Consider the following 20237-nt stretch of genomic DNA (forward strand, 5'->3'; position numbering starts at 1 on the left):
ACTCTGTACCGGTACCCCCTGTATATTGCCTCCACATTGACTCTGTACCGGTACCCCCTGTATATAGCCTCCATATTGACTCTGTACCGGTACCCCCTGTATATAGCCTCCATATTGACTCTGTACTGGTACCCCCTGTATATCGCCTCCACATTGACTCTGTACCGGTACCCCCTGTATATAGCCTCCACATTGACTCTGTACCGGTACCCCCTGTATATAGCCTCCACATTGACTCTGTACCGTAATACCCTGTATATAGCCTCCACATTGACTCTGTACCGGTACCCCCTGTATATAGCCTCCACATTGACTCTGTACCGGTACCCCCTGTATATAGCCTCCACATTGACTCTGTACCAGTACCCCCTGTATATCGCCTCCACATTGACTCTGTACTGGTACCCCCTGTATATAGCCTCCACATTGACTCTGTACCGGTACCCCCTGTATAGATAAGAGGTTGACCGATTTAATTAGGGCCAATCGGTAATCTGCATTTATGACATAGCATTGACTGTTGTGCAATGTAACAGCAATATCTAGACTTCCGTATTTCATTGAAATAATAAACGTTTAATTTTCGAAATTCTAGTTTCCGTATTTGACCATATTAATGACTTAAGGCTCATATAGTTCTGTGTTTATTACATTATAATTAAGTCTATTATTTGATAGAGCAGTCTGACTGAGCGGTGGTAGGCAGCAACAGGCTCGTAAGCATTCATTCAAACCACACTTTCCTCCGTTTGCCAGCAGCTCTTCGCTGTGCTTGAAGTACAGCGCTGTTTATTATTTTTTATTTTTTATTTCACCTTTATTTAACCAGGTAGGCCAGTTGAGAACACCTTTATTTAACCAGCTAGGCCAGTTGAGAACACCTTTATTTAACCAGGTAGGCCAGTTGAGAACACCTTTATTTAACCAGGTAGGCTAGTTGAGAACACCTTTATTTAACCAGGTAGGCCAGTTGAGAACACCTTTATTTAACCAGGTAGGCTAGTTGAGAACACCTTTATTTAACCAGGTAGGCCAGTTGAGAACACCTTTATTTAACCAGGTAGGCTAGTTGAGAACACCTTTATTTAACCAGGTAGGCCAGTTGAGAACACCTTTATTTAACCAGGTAGGCTAGTTGAGAACACCTTTATTTAACCAGGTAGGCCAGTTGAGAACACCTTTATTTAACCAGGTAGGCCAGTTGAGAACACCTTTATTTAACCAGCTAGGCCAGTTGAGAACACCTTTATTTAACCAGCTAGGCTAGTTGAGAACACCTTTATTTAACCAGGTAGGCTAGTTGAGAACACCTTTATTTAACCAGGTAGGCTAGATGAGAACACCTTTATTTAACCAGGTAGGCCAGTTGAGAACACCTTTATTTAACCAGGTAGGCTTGTTGAGAACACCTTTATTTAACCAGGTAGGCTAGTTGAGAACACCTTTATTTAACCAGGTAGGCCAGTTGAGAACACCTTTATTTAACCAGGTAGGCCAGTTGAGAACACCTTTATTTAACCAGGTAGGCCAGTTGAGAACACCTTTATTTAACCAGGTAGGCTAGTTGAGAACAAGTTCTCATTTGCAACTGCGACCTGGCCAAGATAAAGCAAAGCAGTGTGAACAGACAACACAGAGTTACACATGAAGTAAACAATTAACAAGTCAATAATGCAGTAGAAAAAAGGAGAGTCTATATACATTGTGTGCAAAAGGCATGAGGTAGGCGAATAATTAAAATTTTGCAGATTAACACTGGAGTGATACATGATCAGATGGTCATGTACAGGTAGAGATATTGGTGTGCAAAAGAGCAGAAAAGTAAATAAATAAAAACAGTATGGGGATGAGGTAGGTAAATTGGGTGGGCTATTTACCGATAGACTATGTACAGCTGCAGCGATTGGTTAGCTGCTCAGATAGCAGATGTTTGAAGTTGGTGAGGGAGATAAAAGTCTCCAACTTCAGCGATTTTTGCAATTCGTTCCAGTCACAGGCAGCAGAGAACTGGAACGAAAGGCGGCCAAATGAGGTGTTGGCTTTAGGGACGATTAGTGAGATACACCTGCTGGAGCGCGTGTTACGGGTGGGTGTTGCCATCGTGACCAGTGAACTGAGATAAGGCGGAGCTTTACCTAGCATGCACTTGTAGATGACCTGGAGCCAGTGGGTCTGGCGACGAATATCTATGACTTCAAGCCCATCAACTCCCGAGGCTGGCAGTACTATAGTGCCTATAAGAACATCCAATAGTCAAAGGTCTATGAAATACAAATGGTATAGAGAGAAATAGTCCTATAATAACTACAACCTAAAACTTCTTAACTGGGAATATTGAAGACTCATGTTTTAAGGAACCACCAGCTTTCATATGTTCTCATGTTCTGAGCAAGGAACTTAAAGTTAGCTTTTTTACATGGAACATATTGCACTTTTACTTTCTTCTCCAACACTTTGTTTTTGCATTATTTAAACCAAATTGAACATGTTTCATTATTTATTTGAGACTAAATTGTGTTTTATTTATGTATTATACTAAGTTAAAATAAGTATTCAGTATTGTTGTAATTGTCATTATTACAAATATATAAACAAAAATCGTCCGATTTTAATCGGTATCGGCTTTTTGTGGTCCTCCAATCGGTATCAGCTTTTTGTGGTCCTCCAAAAATCATAATCGTCCAACCTCTTATAGAGCCTCGCTTGTTATTTTACTGCTGCTGTTTCATTATTTGTTCCTTTTTATTTTCTATTTCCGTATCTATTTTGTACTTACAAATAAGTGTTATTTATTTTCTTAAAGCTGTTGGTTAAGGGCTTGTAAGTCAGCATTTTACTAAGGTCGACACCTGTTGTATTCGGTGCATGTGACAAATAAAATAGAATTTGACATGCGGCAATGTTGATGACAACAACGCTGTTTCCACTTTGCTTTTTAACATTAATCCACTAGCCTTCTGTAATTACACTATTAGCTAATGCTAATTGCTACCTAGCTAACAAATGTACTGAGTCCAAGCAAACGTAACGAGCAAATACAGCCTGATAATACCAGTGATGGTGTAGAACTAAATCTGCATGTTTTTTGTGCAACAGTAACTTCTAAATCAGAGGAATTCACAAAGCTTCATGAAGTACGTAAGAGAGAACATTCAATGTAGCCAAATATTATAGAGTCTCCTAGGAAACACTTGTCAACACTTTGGTTCCTACCCTGTCACAGTAACTCCTCCCTGGCATTTTCATTTGTTATATCAAACACTGTATTCGACGTGCCCACTATTATGTTCTAACTATAAAATTTGAATAATCATTCTATTTCCATGATTCCAACAGTTCACCCAAGTGTTATGCTCTAAATCACAAGTCAAATTGCAATTTCAACATTTGGTTAAAAATAAGGCCTAGATTGTTTGCCCATATCATGCAGCCCTACGTGGCATTGTGGAAATTCTCCAATTAGTGCAGAATTTCTTGACCAGTATAAAACAATCAGAATAGAGAAAGACCCATTGATATCACTTAGACTGTACAGTATGTGTTGCCACCCTGGGGTCATGTACAGTAGGTGTTGCCATGACCCCAGGGGTGGCAACACCAACTGTGGGTAGACATTCAGAGACTTGTCCCAAAGCCACTCCTGCGTTGTCTTGGCTGTGTGCTTAGTGTCGTTGTCTTGTTGGAAGGTGAACCTTCGCCCCAATTTGAGGTCCTGAGCGTTCTGGAGCAGGTTTTCAGCAAGGATCTATCTGTACTTTGCTCCGTTCATCTTTCCCTCGATCCTGATTAGTCTCCCGGTCTCTGCCGCTAAAAAACATCCCCACAGCATGATGCTGCCACCACCATGCTTCACCGTAGGGATGGTGCCTGGTTTCCTCCAGATGTGATGCTTGGCATTCAGACCAAAGAGTTCAATCTTGGTTTCATCAGACCAGAGAATCTTGTTTCTCATGGTCTGAGAGTCTTTAGGTGGTTTTTGGAAAACTCCCAAACGGGCTGTCATGTGCCTTTTACTGAGGAGTGGCTTCCGTCTGGCCACTCTACCAGAAAGGCCTGATTGGTGGAGTGCTGCAGAGATGGTTTACCTTCTGGAAGGTTCTCCCATCTCCACAGAGGAACTCTGGAGCTCTGTCAGTGACCATCTGTCAGTGACCATCGGCCCTTCTCCCCCGACTGCTCAGTTTGGCCGGGCGGCCAGCTCTTGGAAGAGACTTGGTGGTTCCAAACTTCTTCCATTTAAGAATGATGGAGGCACTGTGTTCTTGGGGACTTTCAAAGTTGCAGAATTTTTTGGGGGGTACAATTCCCCAGATCTGTGCCTCGACACAACCCTGTCTCGGAGAGATACGGACAATTCCTTTGACCTCATGGCTTGGTTTTTGCTCTGACATGCACTGTCAACTGTACTTATATAGACAGGTGTGTGTCTTTCCAAATCATGTCCAATCAATTGAAATTACCACAGATGGACTCCAAGTTGTAGAAACATCTCAACGATCAATGGAAACAGGATGCACCTGAGCTCAACTTTGAGTCTCAGAGCAAAGGGTCTGAATACTTATGTAAATGAGGTATTTCTGTTTATTTTTTATCGCAACACCTGTTTTCGCTTTATCCTTCAAGGGGTATTGTGTAGATTGCTTCTTTTTTTTAAATCAATTTTGTAACGTAACACGTGGTAAAATTCAAGGGGTCTGAATATTTTCCGAAAGTAGGGTGTTTTGTTCCAGTTTGTGTAGCTGTCTATAGAAGCATATACAGTATAGGTGTTTTGTTAGCTTTAAGGGTATTTTTGTAGTGGTTATTTTTCAGGGGAGATCAGGTTCTCATTCTCAATGGTGACCTGAGAACAAACAATTCAACATCATTCAGTAAAACAGACACAGCCGTTTCAGATTCACTACTTTTCAATAACACATTATTACAATCAACCAAAACACTCACAAACCAGAGTGAATCTATTCCTCATCGGCTTTCTAAACTACTGGAATTTTAGAGGTTCAGCTGACCAGCTGATAAATGATGCATTGATGAGTATTAAACTTGTGTTCTCAGTCAACTTACCTGGTAAAATAAAAATGTGAACACTGCAGCCAAGAGTTTTAGAGTAATGGCTGCTGCATTCTGATAAATGGGAAGTCCCATAATGAGGGGCTGCAGGAACGTTGAGTGTCCAGCCGGCTTTCTGTTTAGGGAGAGGCCTGGTCTAGTTCTATAAAGCCTTGAATCTCAGCTTTACCAGCTCATCTGTCTGTCTTTTTTATTTTTTACATTTTTGCTAATCCAAAAGCCCAAATATTTATGGTTGGGAACCTGCTCAATGAGAGGACCATCACATAAATGTGTAAACCATCTGAAATATCTCAATGAGAAAATTAGAAAAAACAGGATGTATTTAGTTTTTTCCGCCGCATGAAGGACCAATTTCAAATCCACAGGGGCTTTCTGCAAGGTAACTGAATCTGATGCTCTAACAGCCTGGTCAGCAGCAGGGCCAATCGTGTTATCAGCATATAGATTAATGTTTGTTTTTTGCAGATATATTATTAATATAAATAGTAAAGAGGATGGGTCCCAAAATCAACCCTTGCGGGACACCTTTTAGTAATTTCAAGGTCACGTGACACTATCAGAAAGCACACATCAGAGCTTTGTCTCTGTCTGTACAGGAACTACCCGACCCTGGTGAACGTGGAGAAGAGGAGGAAGGTGATGGATGCCAGGGAGGAGACTGGAGCGGTGCTGGAAACCGCTCAGTTTGGGTACTTCTTCCTACATTTTTATTTGTTTTTATTGGTTGGTACAAGTTAGGTTACAAATACAACAGGATGATATTGTACTGATGCACAAGTTTCCTCCACGGAATAGTTTGGACCTATATTAGCTGAACTATTAAGGCCATGCTACAACATGCTGTGTGTTCTGTTGTCAGGAGGATGAGGGGTAGAGGTTGTGGACAGCGTGGTGGAAGGTTCCAGAGGGGCAGATGGGCCAGACCAGGTCCTCGTCAGTCAGAGAGACCGCCACACCCCACTCAACCCCCCATGGAGAGGCCTCAAACCCTCACTCAGTACCCCAGGGAGGGAGACCCACTGGGGGCTCTTGCCAACAGCGACCCAGGTCAGTCAGTGATCCAGGAACCTGCCAGAGACAAGTTTTTTTTCAAGGTCCTAATGTCTGTTCCTGTATACACAACCCCTGTTGACTCTGACCCCTGCAGACTCTGATACAGAGGAGCCAGTCAGTGGAGGTGGGGTGACTGTGGCCCCTAAACAAATGACATCAGGGCTGGGATCTCTGATGGCCAGCTACGGCTCCATGACCGAGAGCGACAGTGACCAGGAACCACAAGGTGAGCTTTAAATGTCAGCTGTCTGTTTTCCCCGTATGGAGGCTTGTTTTCTCTGTGTGTGTGTGGAGGCAACAAACAGAAGACGTCGCCAATGATTCCACGGTTTTAGCTTCAATATTTTAACTTTCAATATATTTCGTTATTCAACACGTTGAGATGTAAAGTTAGTGGTGTCTCAGTCCTGTCCATCCAGAGGACCAGTCAGCTGCTGAAGGAGAACCAGGAAATGCTGAAGGCTCTGCCAGCCAAGCCCCAGAACAGTGCTTCATCTGGGGCTAAGAGACTCTACCCTGAGCCCCCCCAGGAACCACAGCCTGGGTCTGGTCCTCATAGACCTAGTCGGGGGAGAGGAAGAGGTGCGAGAGGAGGACGAAACAACATGGACACCCCCCAACAGCGCCGTGCCACTCTGCTTGAGATGGTAAGACACCGGGAAAGAGGCATCTAGGCACAACTGATTTTACAAATCGGTTGAGATAAAAGTTTAACATTTTCAAGTCTGTATTGTGAATGTAGTTAGCATTTTTTTCTACCTGCTGAATTGTTCTATGACCCCTGACCTTTACAGTTACTGGCCCCAGACATCCGCCATGAGAGGAACGTGCTCCTGCAGTGTGTTCGCTACATTGTCCGAAACAACTTCTTTGTACTGGAGGGTCAAACTCAGGACCAGGAGGAAACTCGGGGTAGAACGGTGATCACAGATGACCCTAACCTTGACCTCCTGACACAGGAAGTGAGAGCAGATGATCTGAGGGCTCTACTCCCAGCTACCTCTGCGGTTGGTCCAGATGAAAAAGGTGACCAGGTGAGGTCATCACTAGAAGGTACCCAGAAACCACCAGTCTGTCAGGGACCTTCAGAGGTGGACATTTTGAATGGTGAAGATGTTCATCCTGAGGAGATGCCAGGTGCAGCCTCAAACCCTGATGTCATAACTCAGCTGAACTCTAACCCTGAGGTCCTGGGGACTGTGGCTGAGCAGTCTGTAGCCCAACAAGTGGGAGAAGACCAGAGCATGGAGGAGAACACACAGAGTGGGCCAGCCAGCTCACAGTCACATCCCCTCCATGAAACCCCAATGGACTTGGCTGTGAATGCTAATTATGGAGATGGTCACCCTGAAGACCACTCCCAGACCTCCATCCCCAACTATGATGATGAAGTCTGGGAGACCCAAGACCCCTGAAGTCACCCTGACCCTTCAATCAAGACTATCACCCTTAAATCAAGACTGTCACCCTAACCCTTAAATCAAGACTGTCACCCTAACCCTTAAATCAAGACTGTCACCCTAACCCTTAAATCAAGACTGTCACCCTAACCCTTAAATCAAGACTGTCACCCTAACCCTTAAATCAAGACTGTCACCCTAACCCTTAAATCAAGACTGTCACCCTAACCCTTAAATCAAGACCGTCACCCTAACCCTTAAATCAAGACTGTCACCCTAGCCCTTAAATCAAGACTGTCACCCTAAAAGCAGATTTATTCTTGATCCAGAAATGTGGTCCGGAGGCTCCGTACCACTGCGTAGCCTCCGGAGGCTTGCAGAGGCCAACTCAAGCTCCGCATTGCCGTGCACCTCCAAATGTTGTAACCATGCAGAGCTCTGTATAGCTCCGTTTTTGACATAATTGGATGACTGTAGTTGGGGGCGGGACTTCCTGTATAAACACAAAATTCCTTCCTTCACAACAGCTCTGAAGTATGAATGCCCTGACTTCTGTAGAGGCCGTATCGCAGTAAATGCTGTACGGCCATATCGGATTGGCCATGCAGAGCCTGTAACCCTTAAATCAAGACAGTCCCCTAGACCTTTCACCTTGTCTCTGATGTTGGCGAGTTATTTCCCTACAGTCATTTATGTTTTCATCTAAACATCAACTACCTCTGGCATTTTATTTGTACTCTTCTTTTTTCAACATGGAAATAAATGACTTGTTCTACTGTGGGAATATAACCCAGGAAATCGATAGTTCTTGGACCATCTTTGTCCTTTTTCGAATCAAATGTATTTGTCACATGCTCGTGTTTAGCTGATGTTATTGCGGGTGTAGCGAATGCGTGTAAGCTATGTATCAGTCTTATGGCATGTGGATGGAAGCTGTTCAGGAGCCTGTTGGTGTCAGACTTGATACAACGGTACCACTTGCCCCGCGGAAGCAGAGACAAGTCTATGGCTTAGGTGGTTATAACGGTTCTGGATGGCAGGGAGCTGGGCCCCAGTGATGTACTGGGCTGTCCTCACCACCACCTGATATAGAGGTTCTGGATGGCAGGGAGCTCGGCCCCAGTGATGTACTGGGCTGTCCTCACCACCACCTGATATAGAGGTTATGGATGGCAGGGAGCTCGGCCCCAGTGATGTACTGGGCTGTCCTCACCACCACCTGATATAGAGGTTATGGATGGCAGGGAGCTGGGCCCCAGTGATGTACTGGGCTGTCCTCACCACCCTCTGATATAGAGGTTATGGATGGCAGGGAGCTGGGCCCCAGTGATGTACTGGGCTGTCCTCACCACCCTCTGATATAGAGGTTATGGATGGCAGGGAGCTGGGCCCCAGTGATGTACTGGGCTGTCCTCACCACCCTCTGATATAGAGGTTATGGATGGCAGGGAGTTCGGCCCCAGTGATGTACTGGGCTGTCCTCACCACCACCTGATATAGAGGTTATGGATGGCAGGGAGCTGGGCCCCAGTGATGTACTGGGCTGTCCTCACCACCCTCTGATATAGAGGTTATGGATGGCAGGGAGTTCGGCCCCCGTGATGTACTGGGCTGTCCTCACCACCACCTGATATAGAGGTTATGGATGGCAGGGAGCTCGGCCCCAGTGATGTACTGGGCTGTCCTCACCACCACCTGATATAGAGGTTCTGGATGGCAGGGAGCTCGGCCCCAGTGATGTACTGGGCTGTCCTCACCACCACCTGATATAGAGGTTCTGGATGGCAGGGAGCTCGGCCCCAGTGATGTACTGGGCTGTCCTCACCACCACCTGATATAGAGGTTCTGGATGGCAGGGAGCTCGGCCCCAGTGATGTACTGGGCTGATCCGTAGCACAGATCACGAAGTCAGATAATTTTCACTCCATTCACATGCTTATCAGTTTGAGTCATACACGGGCTTGTCATGTTGTTATTTGAACAGGCCCTGGTCTACAGTGAAATAATCTAATTTCAGTCCTCCTTTATGATGATTATTTTTGTTCTATCTGTCGTAGCTCATTAGTACATCTTTGTGGTTGAAATGTATATCTATTGTGTGTCCTAGGATACAACAATTAATTGAACCCCTAACCCTGGTAACGGAGGACATCAGGTGGGTGTTGGGTAGAACCACTAGGTCCTGGAGAACAGGTAACGGAGGACATCAGGTGGGTGTTGGGCAGAGCCCCTAGGTCCTGGAGAACAGGTAACGGAGGACATCGGATGGATCTGGGTGTTGGGTTGAACCCCCTAGGTCCTGGAGAACAAGAGCAGAGTTAGAGGTTAGGAGACGGACGTCAACAAGCAAACACACAGGTTACACTTTACTGGGAGAACATTTTGATGGATTAGTGCAGTGTTATAAATGGGAGATATTTACTTTTCAACACTGGGATGGTACAGCCTACCTCAAGCTGGTCCCCCTCTGACTCCGAGCACAGATAATCAGACTGATCTGAACTCGCTGGTTCTGGTGGATGGGATACTTCCTGGGGAGCTCAGACAGTTGATGGTCCTCAAGTCATTTGGAGGTAAATTGAGGGACATTTTTATAAGCTCAGCATAACTACCATTTCTTTCTTTCTCAAATGTCAACCAAAGCTTAACACACTATCTATTGGGCTTCACTGAAGTGTAGGGCATCAGGGCTTTCAGTGGTCGACCGTCCAACTCCAGCATGTAAATCCTGGTGGGGCATAGGGGGGGGGGGACAGCTTTTAGATGCATGCCAGTGTTGACAAGGGGGGGCCACAAACTGTTAAGGACTACATCAATCTGTCCCAACACCTTACCACTGCTACACCTGACTATCAGCGGAGCCTTGTCTGGCAGCGAAACGGTTCATTCATGCTGTTGGATTCGTGGTGAACTTTGAACATTGAGATATTAAAGACATAATAGATCAGACGCATAGTGTATAAAAAGAGACTGGGTTTATGCCAGAAGGTAATGGGTCTCCGTAGAAAGACCGATGGCTTTGGAATGTGTTGGGTGGACGGGAGGAGATCACAGGATTGCTATAAGGGAAGTGGATGGACATCTGTGGATTAGGCAAAGGAAGGTTTGAGGTCAAGAGGTCAGGTCAGATCCCCTGAAGGGAGTAATAAGGGTTTAGTATCCTGTTTCCCTTATCCTGTGGAACCATAAGATGTAAGGATTGGAGAGAATGAGGAGTGTCCAAAGTGGGGTGTGTATATATATATACTTGTGACGGTGAGAACATGTTTTTGTCTGAATTACAGCTGTAACGACCCTTTGGGGAAGAATTAAACTTGGTTAAGCTTCTCTAGTGTCCGTGAGTTATTTACTCTGAATAATTAGAACCAAACAAGCCTCATTTACTGCCTTTCAAAAAACATAGCTGATATGGCTGACTTGCTTAAACAAATGTGGTTTCTAATGACAATCGATATGTACAAACTATGGCATAAGGGGACGATAAGAGGCAAACCGAAATATCGATTAAGACGTTGATGAACGAGCTAGGACGGACATGGTCAAATCCAAATAAAATTGTATTAGTCACATGCGCCGGATACAACAGGTGTAGACCTTACAGTGAAATGCTTACGAGCCCCTAACCAACAATGCAGTTTAAAAAAATAAAAATACAGATAAGAAGAGAAAAGTAACAAGTAATTAAAGAGCAGCAGTAAAATAACAATAGCGAGACTATATACAGGGGGGTACCGATAGAGTCAATGTGTGGGGGCACCGGTTAGTTGAGGTAATATGTAGGTAGAGTTATTAAAGTGACTGCATAGATGAGAGTAGCAGTGGTGTAAAGAGGGGGGGGGCCTGCAAATAGTCTGGGTAGCCATTTGATTAGGTGTTCAGGAGTCTTATGGCTTGGGGGTAGAAGCTGTTTAGAAGCCTCATGGACCTAGACTTGGCGTTATGGTACCGCTTGCCGTGCGGTATCGGAGGGAACAGGCTATGACTAGGGTGGCTGTAGTCTGACAATGTTTAGGGCCTTCCTCTGACACCGCCTGGTATAGAGGTCCTGGGTGGCAGGAAGCTTGGCCCTAGTGATGTACTGGGCCGTACGCACTACCCTCTGTAGTGCCTTGCAGTCGGAGGCCGAGCAATTGCCGTACCAGGCAGTGATTGTGGTAGCAGAATCAGAATCCTTTAGGTAACATTTATAAAAAAATGTCTTATTCATTTTCTAAGTATGCTTATGTGGGAAAAGTTACTTTTCCCATTGGGGAGAGGTTAGGCCTGTCTTCTTATGGGAATGTGTCTAACTATTTACATGTCCCCTCTGAGGTTGCCCTTATCTTGATTTAGTATATGGCCTAGGAGGCTCACTGTCTCCGTGAGATGGGATGGGAGTATCTAAAATGACAATTGATATATACCATTGGATGAGGTAATGTCTTGGTCCTAAGTGGTACCAGGAATGAGATACGAGCTTCGTTTAGGAGACCAAACTGAAAGATAATTTATAGCTAAATACTGTCTGGCGATGGGATGCTCCTCTCTCAAGTAAAATTCTTCCTTTGTGCAGTTTTCCTAAGACCTGTGGTTTGTCATGTCGACTAGGGTAGATCTTTGCTATAAAGGATCTCAGTTGCCATTATGTTGACACTCAGAGAATTCATTTATAGACACTGAATTGATCTGAGAGTCACAGGGCTATGGTGAAGCTCATATTTATTAAAGATGGACTTTATGATAACTCTGACTTGTGTGTGGTTTGCTCTCTCATGATTTGGTAATACAGGAAATTTCCACGACATGATGCAACCGGTCAGGATGCTCTCGATGTTGCAGCTGTAGAACCTTTTGAGGATCTCAGGACCCATGCCAAATCGTTTTAGATTCCTGGGGGGAATAGGTTTGGTCATGCCCTCTTCATGACTGTCATGATGTGCTTGGACCATGTTAGTTTGTTGGTGATGTGGACACCAAGGAACTTGAAGCTCTCAACCTGCTCCACTACAGCCCTGTCAATGAGAATGATGATGTGCTCGGTGCTCCTTTTCCTGTAGTCCACAATCATCTACTCTAGTCTTGGTTACGATGAAGGATAGGTTGTTATTCTGGCACCACCCGGCCAGGTCTCTGACCTCCTCCCTATAGGCTGTCTCGTCATTGTCGGTGATCAGGCCTACCACTGTTGTGTTGTCTGCAAACTTAATGATGGTGTTGGAGTCGTGCCTGGCCATGCCTTGTTCAGGTACAGAACGATGGCGCTCTTGCTGCAGGTGATTCCCTGTTCCACGTATACAGAATGGTGTCATCTGCGTAGACATCTGGCCCTTCTTTGGACACAGTGTTAACAAACCTCCAAACAAGCTTCAATGCCATACAACACTCCTTCTGTGGCCTCCAACTGCTCTTAAACACTAGCAAAACTAAATGCATGCTTCCCGCCCACACCCGCCTGACTAGCATCACTACTGTGGACGGTTCTGACTTAAAATATGTGGACAACTACAAATATCTAGTTGTCTGGCTAGACAGTAAACTCTCGGTTACTAGTCCAACGCTCTAACCACTAGGCTACTCTTCTGCCACCCCAATAAACGGAATAAACGTGGTGAGTGAAAAACTTGATGAAATGGTCCACTCCCTACCCGGTATCTTATTCTGCCACTATAAAACTTTGTAAGCGTTGTTTGTTGGCAACCTTGTTATTTCCGAAGATTTTGGAACAGATTCCCTTTGGCTCGTTCTACAAATTATACCCACCCTGGTAGTGGTGGAGTAGGGGCCTGAGGGCACACAGTGTGTTGTAATGTTTTAAAATTGTATAAACTACCTTCATTTTGCTGGACCCCAAGAAGAGTAGCTGCTGCCTTGGCAGCAGCTAATGGAGATACATAATAAATACAAATATTAAATGTACAGGCTACAATGTGGGGATCTCATGCACAGTGATGCCAACTTAAGTGTAGTAGGCATACTGTGCCTACTACAGATCAGATCTGCTTGCAACAATGTATGACATCAAAAAACATTGCAAACATTTGCAAAGCATATAAATAAAACCGTACAACCCTGCACCACAGTCTACATTACCACAGTCTACATTACCACAGTTGGTTATTAAGAAAGTGGATAACTGCAAAAGCGCAGAAGCTACTATATGCCATTGCAGAGCATTGTTCGCTGCTAGCATGCCACCATTTAGGTATGGCTTGCAAAGCTGCCTTTTCAGATTCTGTGGCAGCAACAAACTTCCATATGCACCGCACCAAGTGCACAGAAATTATTAGGGGAGTACTGGCTCCTTATTTTCTCCAAAGGGTAACATCAGATGTGGGGGATGAGAAGTTCAGTCTCCTTTTGGATGAGTCCGCTGATCAATACCTGGGTGTGGTGATTTGGTATTTCAGTGCTAAAAAAAAGAACCGGTGTGTCCACATTTCTCGGGCTGGTTGAATTGGAGGGGGGCGATGCCAGATCAATAGCAAAGGCGGTAGTTGAGTTTCTTGAGAAGTGTAACCTTGAAAAAGAGAATCTTCAGGGTTTTAAAGGAAGAATGTGCATTGCCCAATTTGATTCTCATCCGCTGTGTGTGTGCTATTCTTTACAATTGGCTGTCAGTGCAGCATCCAAAAGAAACCATCCCTAGGAGTGTTGAGTACTTAATCAGGGAAACCTACCACTGGTTTTCGATTTCCTCAAAACGGCATGAGGCGTACAAAGCAGTGTATGCCACCATGAATTGTGGCCAGAAACCCCTGCATATCACAAGTGTGTCACACGTTGGCTATCGATTGAGCCTGCAGTAACTTGTATATTGAGCCAGTGGGAAGAACTGAAACTCCACTTTGAGTTGACCAAGGCCAGTGAGCATTGCTACATGGCGGATGTGCTCCACGCCACGTACATGGACAAGATCAACTATGTCTACCGGACATTCTTCAAATCAATCCTGTCCAACGTACAAGTTGCAGTGAAGTCATTTGAGGGAGATCAAACAGATCCTGTCAAGCTTTTGGACAATCTGGTACATCTCTTAACATCAATTTGCAGCAGAGTAGTCAACCCTATGGCAAAAATGGATGTCCTGAAGGATCCCGTTGATGGACATCTCAGCCCATCACCATACCTTGGGTACCTTTTCGAGAGCATGGTGTACCAACTCAGTCTTGCGCCAGAGGACAAAAAGGTAATTCGGAGACGGTGCAGCAACTACGTTGTTGCTTTAAGCAAGGATCTGCAAGCAAGACTCCCAGACAACATAGAAGCCTTGCGAAACATGGCCTTGTTCAGTGTTAAGGAAACGCCAAAGCACAATAAAGGCACCACTGAAATGATTAAAGTAGTTGAGCTACTGGGATACCAGCCCCAAACAATTGATAAAATTGTTTCCCAATTGAGAAACATCCATCTGTTTAGGTGGAACTCAACTGAAAATACAGTTGAGTTTTGGAGTGAAGTCAATAACTACACGGACTCTTCCGGGTCAAATCCATTTGAAGAACTGTGCAAAGCTGCACTCACTGCCCTCTCCTTGCCACACTCAAATGCGGAGTTTGAACGGCTGTTCAGCCAAATGAGTGTGGTCAAGTCAAAGTTAAGAAATAGAATGTCTCTGCACACTCAACTCCATACTCCTGGTGCGGTATGGACTGAAGCTGGCTGGTGATACCTGTTACCAGCATAAACTACCAAGTGAAGTTCTGCAGCAGTTTGGCACCACAGCAGCGTACAGCTTCAAGGCCTCTCCATCCTCTTCTGCTGTTTAAAGCTCCGTGACAATGCAGTTGGACAGTGAAGATGAAGAGGATTTCCTTGCCAATCTATGATTTATCATATTATCCTCTTACAGGAAATGGGAGGATATGTGGCAGCACGGGCCCTCAATTTGGAGTGGTTCCAATTTTAACAAGAACGACGGCGTTGCCATTTTAATCAAGACCCCACAGGTGGTGGTGAAGGGGAGCACAGTGGTGGTAGGTGGGCGTGCTCTTTTAGCCAATTGTACTTTTATGGGGAGGGATTTTAATGTGCTAAACGTGTATGGTTTTAACGACCAACATGACCGGTGCACACTTTTAGAGGACCTGCAGTCCCACATGCTAGGGAGGGATCCTCTAGTGGTGGGTGGGGATTTTAATTTTGTTTTTAATAGAGCAGACAGGAGAGGGGCATGAAAGGATTTTAAGGTAGACAGGTCAAGTGTTTTATTGCAAGGAAATTGGACTGCTCCCTTTTAGAAGATGATAGAGTAGTTAGTCAGTACACGGAGCAGTTCAGCCAGTGGCAGACGCTACAGGACTTATTTGATACACGAGCACAGTGGTGGGAAATGGTGAAGGGAAGGACGAGGACTTTCTTTAGAGAGATAGGAAAGGTAAAAAAGCAGAGAAAAAGATAGACGCATGGTGGGACTGCAAAAGCGACTGGAAAGGTATTTTAACCTATGCCAACAGGGCCTTGATTTTAACCAAGAAATTAAAGAAGGAAATTGTACTTTTAGCAGAACAGAAAAGCAAGGGGGTTATTTTAAGAAGTAAAGAAAGGGAATTAGAAGAGGGGGAGAAGTGCACTATGTACTTTTTAAAGAAAATAGTTAGTAAGGGTAGGTTAATGACTGGTTTAAAAAATAAAGATAGGGTTTTAAAAACAGATACAGAGGGAATAAAATAAGTAGTCGAGGATTTTTATGGGGAACTGTTTGGGGTAAAAGATGTATGTGAAGAGACCATGGGGGACGTTTTAACCTACATCGACAAGACCTTACCCAACACAGACGACCTGAAAAAAGACCTGACGAGGACAGAAATTGACCAAGGACTGAAACATTTTAAGAGGGGTAAATCACCGGGGGAGGACGGCCTCCCTTTGGAGTTTTATTTGGCCTTTTGGGATGTTTTAGCCGACGAACTTCTGACTGTTTTTACTGACTTTGAACATCTTGACAGACTACCTGACAGTTTTAGAGTGGGGATCGTGACTCTTTTATATAAGAAAAATGACAGGACGGACCTGAAGAACTGGAGCGATAACCCTTTTAAACTTTGATTGTACACTTTTTACCAAGGTTTTAACACTCAGAATATCTTCTGTTTTTAGGGGAGGTGATCCACCCGGATCAAACCTGTGCCGTTCCCGGAAGGAAGATCACGGACAGCCTGATACTGATCCGAGATGCCATCTGTTATGCGAGAGACAGAAACATGCGGCTTGTAGTCCTAAATTTAGATTTTGAAAAAGCCTTTGAACGGGTCTCGCACCAGTACCTCTTTAAGGTACTGCAAAAAATGGGTTTCCCGGACAGGTTCTTAGTTTGGGTGGGAATGCTGTACGGGGACATCACCAGCAAAATCCTTGTAAATGGGCATCTGTCAAAAGCAGTGGGAGTACACTGCGGCGTCCGTCAGGGCTGTCCGTTATATCCTCTTCTGTTCGTGGCCTGTATTGAACCACTGGCACAGGTCTTGAGAAGGGACCAACGGATCAGTGGGGTGGGTATCCCGGGGAGTGGGGGGATGACCGCCAAGTGCGTCTTTTACATGGACGACGTCAACATTTTATGTACCAACCTTTTATCCGTCGACAGGACTCTGGACAGGACTGACTGGTACGGACGAGCCTCTGGGGCGAGACTGAACAGAGACAAGACAGAGGCCCAATTTTTCGGACCGTGGGCAGACCCAGACTTGACCAGACTACCTCTGACAGTTAAACTGACGGACATAAGGGTACTGGGGGTAAAGTTTGACCGGGAGGGGGGAGGGAGCGGTAACTGGAGTGGGATCCTGGGGACAGTAAGACAGAGACTGGGTTTTTGGGGACTACGACAGCTGACTTTTGAGGGCAAGGTTTTAATCATTAAAGCTGTGATTTTACCTGTGCTTTTATTAATCAGTTCTGTTTTTATTCCCCCTCAAAGGAGTATTTTAGACCTGGAGTGGATGCTTTTTTACTTCCTGTGGGGAGGCAAGTGGGAGAGGCTGAGGAGGGAGGTGGTCAAGAGGCCCAGGTCCAAGGGGGGTGAAGGCTTGCCTGACCTCTACTTGTTTCTGGGCAGCCGCTACACAGCGTTACATCTGACTCTTGCCACCTCCCCGGTCAACAACAAGACTCAGGCCCTCGCACGGTTCTAATGAACATTGACACTAGTTCATCTTGAATAATGTTTTTACGTTAACAATTAAATAAAGTTTAAACAATTAATACAAATTGAATGAATCAACATATAATTTCAAAATGTACAAATTAGATAACTTGTTTACAAATGTTAGACATCTTAGTAAGTAGGCTGTTATTACATGAGCATCATTTTGGGAAAACAAATATATCCATACCAGAGGTGGAACCTTGATCCCTGATCTACTGGGTGGAACCTTGATCTACTGGGTGTGCAGACTTCTATTCCAGCAATAATACACATTATTATCAACTCATTAGGTTGGATAAATTGAGCAGACTTCTATTCCAGCAATAATACACATTATAATCAACCCATTAGGTTGGATAAATTGAGCAGACTTCTATTCCAGCAATAATACACATTATAATCAACCCATTAGGTTGGATAAATTGAGCAGACTTCTACTTGTACACTACTAGTCCCCTACTGTGGTCCCCTACTCTGCTAGTCCCCTACTGGGGTCCCCTACTCTGCTAGTCCCCTACTGGGGTCCCCTACTCTGCTAGTCCCCTACTGTGGTCCCCTACTCTGCTAGTCCCCTACTGTGGTCCCCTACTCTGCTAGTTCCCTACTCTGCTAGTCCCCTACTGTGGTCCCCTACTCTGCTAGTCCCCTACTCTACTAGTCCCCTACTGTGGTCCCCTACTGTGGTCCCCTACTCTGCTAGTCCCCTACTGTGGTCCCCTACTCTGCTAGTCCCCTACTCTGCTAGTCCCCTACTCTGCTAGTCCCCTACTCTGCTGGTCCCCTACTCTGCTAGTCCCCTACTCTGCTAGTCCCCTACTCTGCAAGTCCCCTACTCTGCAAGTCCCCTACTCTGCTAGTCCCCTACTGTGGTCCCCTACTCTGCTAGTTCCCTACTCTGCTAGTCCCCTACTGTGGTCCCCTACTCTGCTAGTCCCCTACTGTGGTCCCCTACTCTGCTAGTCCCCTACTCTGCTACTCCCCTACTCTGCTAGTCCCCTACACTGCTAGTCCCCTACTGTGGTCCCCTACTCTGCTAGTCCCCTACTCTGCTAGTCTCCTACTGTGGTCCCCTACTCTGCTAGTCCCCTACTCTGCTAGTCCCCTACTCTTCTCCTACTCTACCGGTCCCCTAATATTGTGCTGACCCTGGTTTATCCCTTCAAATCAGAAGAATCAGTGGAACAGGCAAAGCCATGGCGAAGTCTGACACATACCAACACAAGAGGTGAGTTAAAACTGGAGACTACTGTATTGGGTAACTAAACTTCTGTCATCTCTCTGGTAACTAACCTTCTGTCGTCTCTGTGGTAACTAACCTTCTGTCGCGTCTCTCTGGTAACTAACCTTCTGTCGCGTCTCTCTGGTAAATAACCTTCTGTCGCGTCTCTCTGGTAACTAACCTTCTGTCGCGTCTCTCTGGTAACTAACCTTCTGTCGCGTCTCTCTGGTAACTAAACTTCTGTCGCGTCTCTCTGGTAAATAACCTTCTGTCGCGTCTCTCTGGTAACTAACCTTCTGTCGTCTCTCTGGTAACTAACTTTCTGTCGTCTCTCTGGTAACTTAACCGTCTGTCTCGTCTCTCTGGTAACTAACCGTCTGTCTCGTCTCTCTGGTAACTAACCTTCTGTCGTCTCTCTGGTAACTAACCTTCTGTCGTCTCTCTGGTAACTAACCTTCTGTCGTCTCTGGTAACTAACCTTCTGTCGTGTCTGGTAACTAACCTTCTGTCGTCTCTGGTAACACCTTCTGTCGTCTCTGGTAACACCTTCTGTCGCGTCTCTCTGGTAACTAACCTTCTGTCGCGTCTCTCTGGTAACTAACCTTCTGTCGCGTCTCTCTGGTAACTAACCTTCTGTCGCGTCTCTCTGGTAACTAACCTTCTGTCGTCTCTCTGGTAACTAACCTTCTGTCGTGTCTCTCTGGTAACTAACCTTCTGTCGCGTCTCTCTGGTAACTAACCTTCTGTCGTCTCTCTGGTAACTAACCTTCTGTCGTCTCTCTGGTAACTAACCTTCTGTCGCGTCTCTCTGGTAACTAACCTTCTGTCGCGTCTCTCTGGTAACTAACCTTCTGTCGCGTCTCTCTGGTAACTAACCTTCTGTCGTCTCTCTGGTAACTAACCTTCTGTCGTCTCTCTGGTAACTAACCTTCTGTCGCGTCTCTCTGGTAACTAACCTTCTGTCGCGTCTCTCTGGTAACTAACCTTCTGCCGCGTCTCTCTGGTAACTAACCTTCTGTCGCGTCTCTCTGGTAACTAACCTTCTGTCGCGTCTCTGATAACTAACCTTCTGTCGCGTCTCTCTGGTAACTAACCTTCTGTCGTGTCTCTCTGATAACTAACCTTCTGTCGTCTCTCTGGTAACTGACCTTCTGTCGTGTCTCTCTGGTAACTGACCTTCTGTCGTGTCTCTCTGGTAACTGACCTTCTGTCGTGTCTCTCTGGTAACTGACCTTCTGTCGTGTCTCTCTGGTAACTGACCTTCTGTCGTGTCTCTCTGGTAACTGACCTTCTGTCGTGTCTCTCTGGTAACTGACCTTCTGTCGTGTCTCTCTGGTAACTGACCTTCTGTCGTGTCTCTCTGGTAACT

At 45.3% G+C, this 20237-nt stretch overlaps 1 protein-coding gene across 4 annotated transcripts in view; it reads left to right on the forward strand.

Annotated features, from left to right (window-relative positions):
- nufip1 (nuclear FMR1 interacting protein 1) overlaps positions 1-10853 on the forward strand; it is a 31334-nt gene extending 20481 nt beyond the window's left edge. For all 4 annotated transcript variants that reach the window (XM_090206966.1, XM_090206968.1, XM_090206965.1 and 1 more), the window contains 5 exons: positions 5670-5762; positions 5933-6120; positions 6221-6352; positions 6532-6773; positions 6921-10853. In XM_090206966.1, coding sequence (XP_090063092.1) covers positions 5670-5762; positions 5933-6120; positions 6221-6352; positions 6532-6773; positions 6921-7541 — 1276 coding nt within the window. In that variant the 3' untranslated portion in view covers positions 7542-10853. The remainder of the gene's footprint in view (positions 1-5669; positions 5763-5932; positions 6121-6220; positions 6353-6531; positions 6774-6920) is intronic.
- Positions 10854-20237: the final 9384 nt, after the last annotated feature.

Source organism: Oncorhynchus mykiss, chromosome 18 (assembly GCF_057628025.1).
Source record: "Oncorhynchus mykiss isolate SJ-2025 chromosome 18, ASM5762802v1, whole genome shotgun sequence".
Lineage (NCBI taxonomy): Eukaryota > Metazoa > Chordata > Actinopteri > Salmoniformes > Salmonidae > Oncorhynchus > Oncorhynchus mykiss.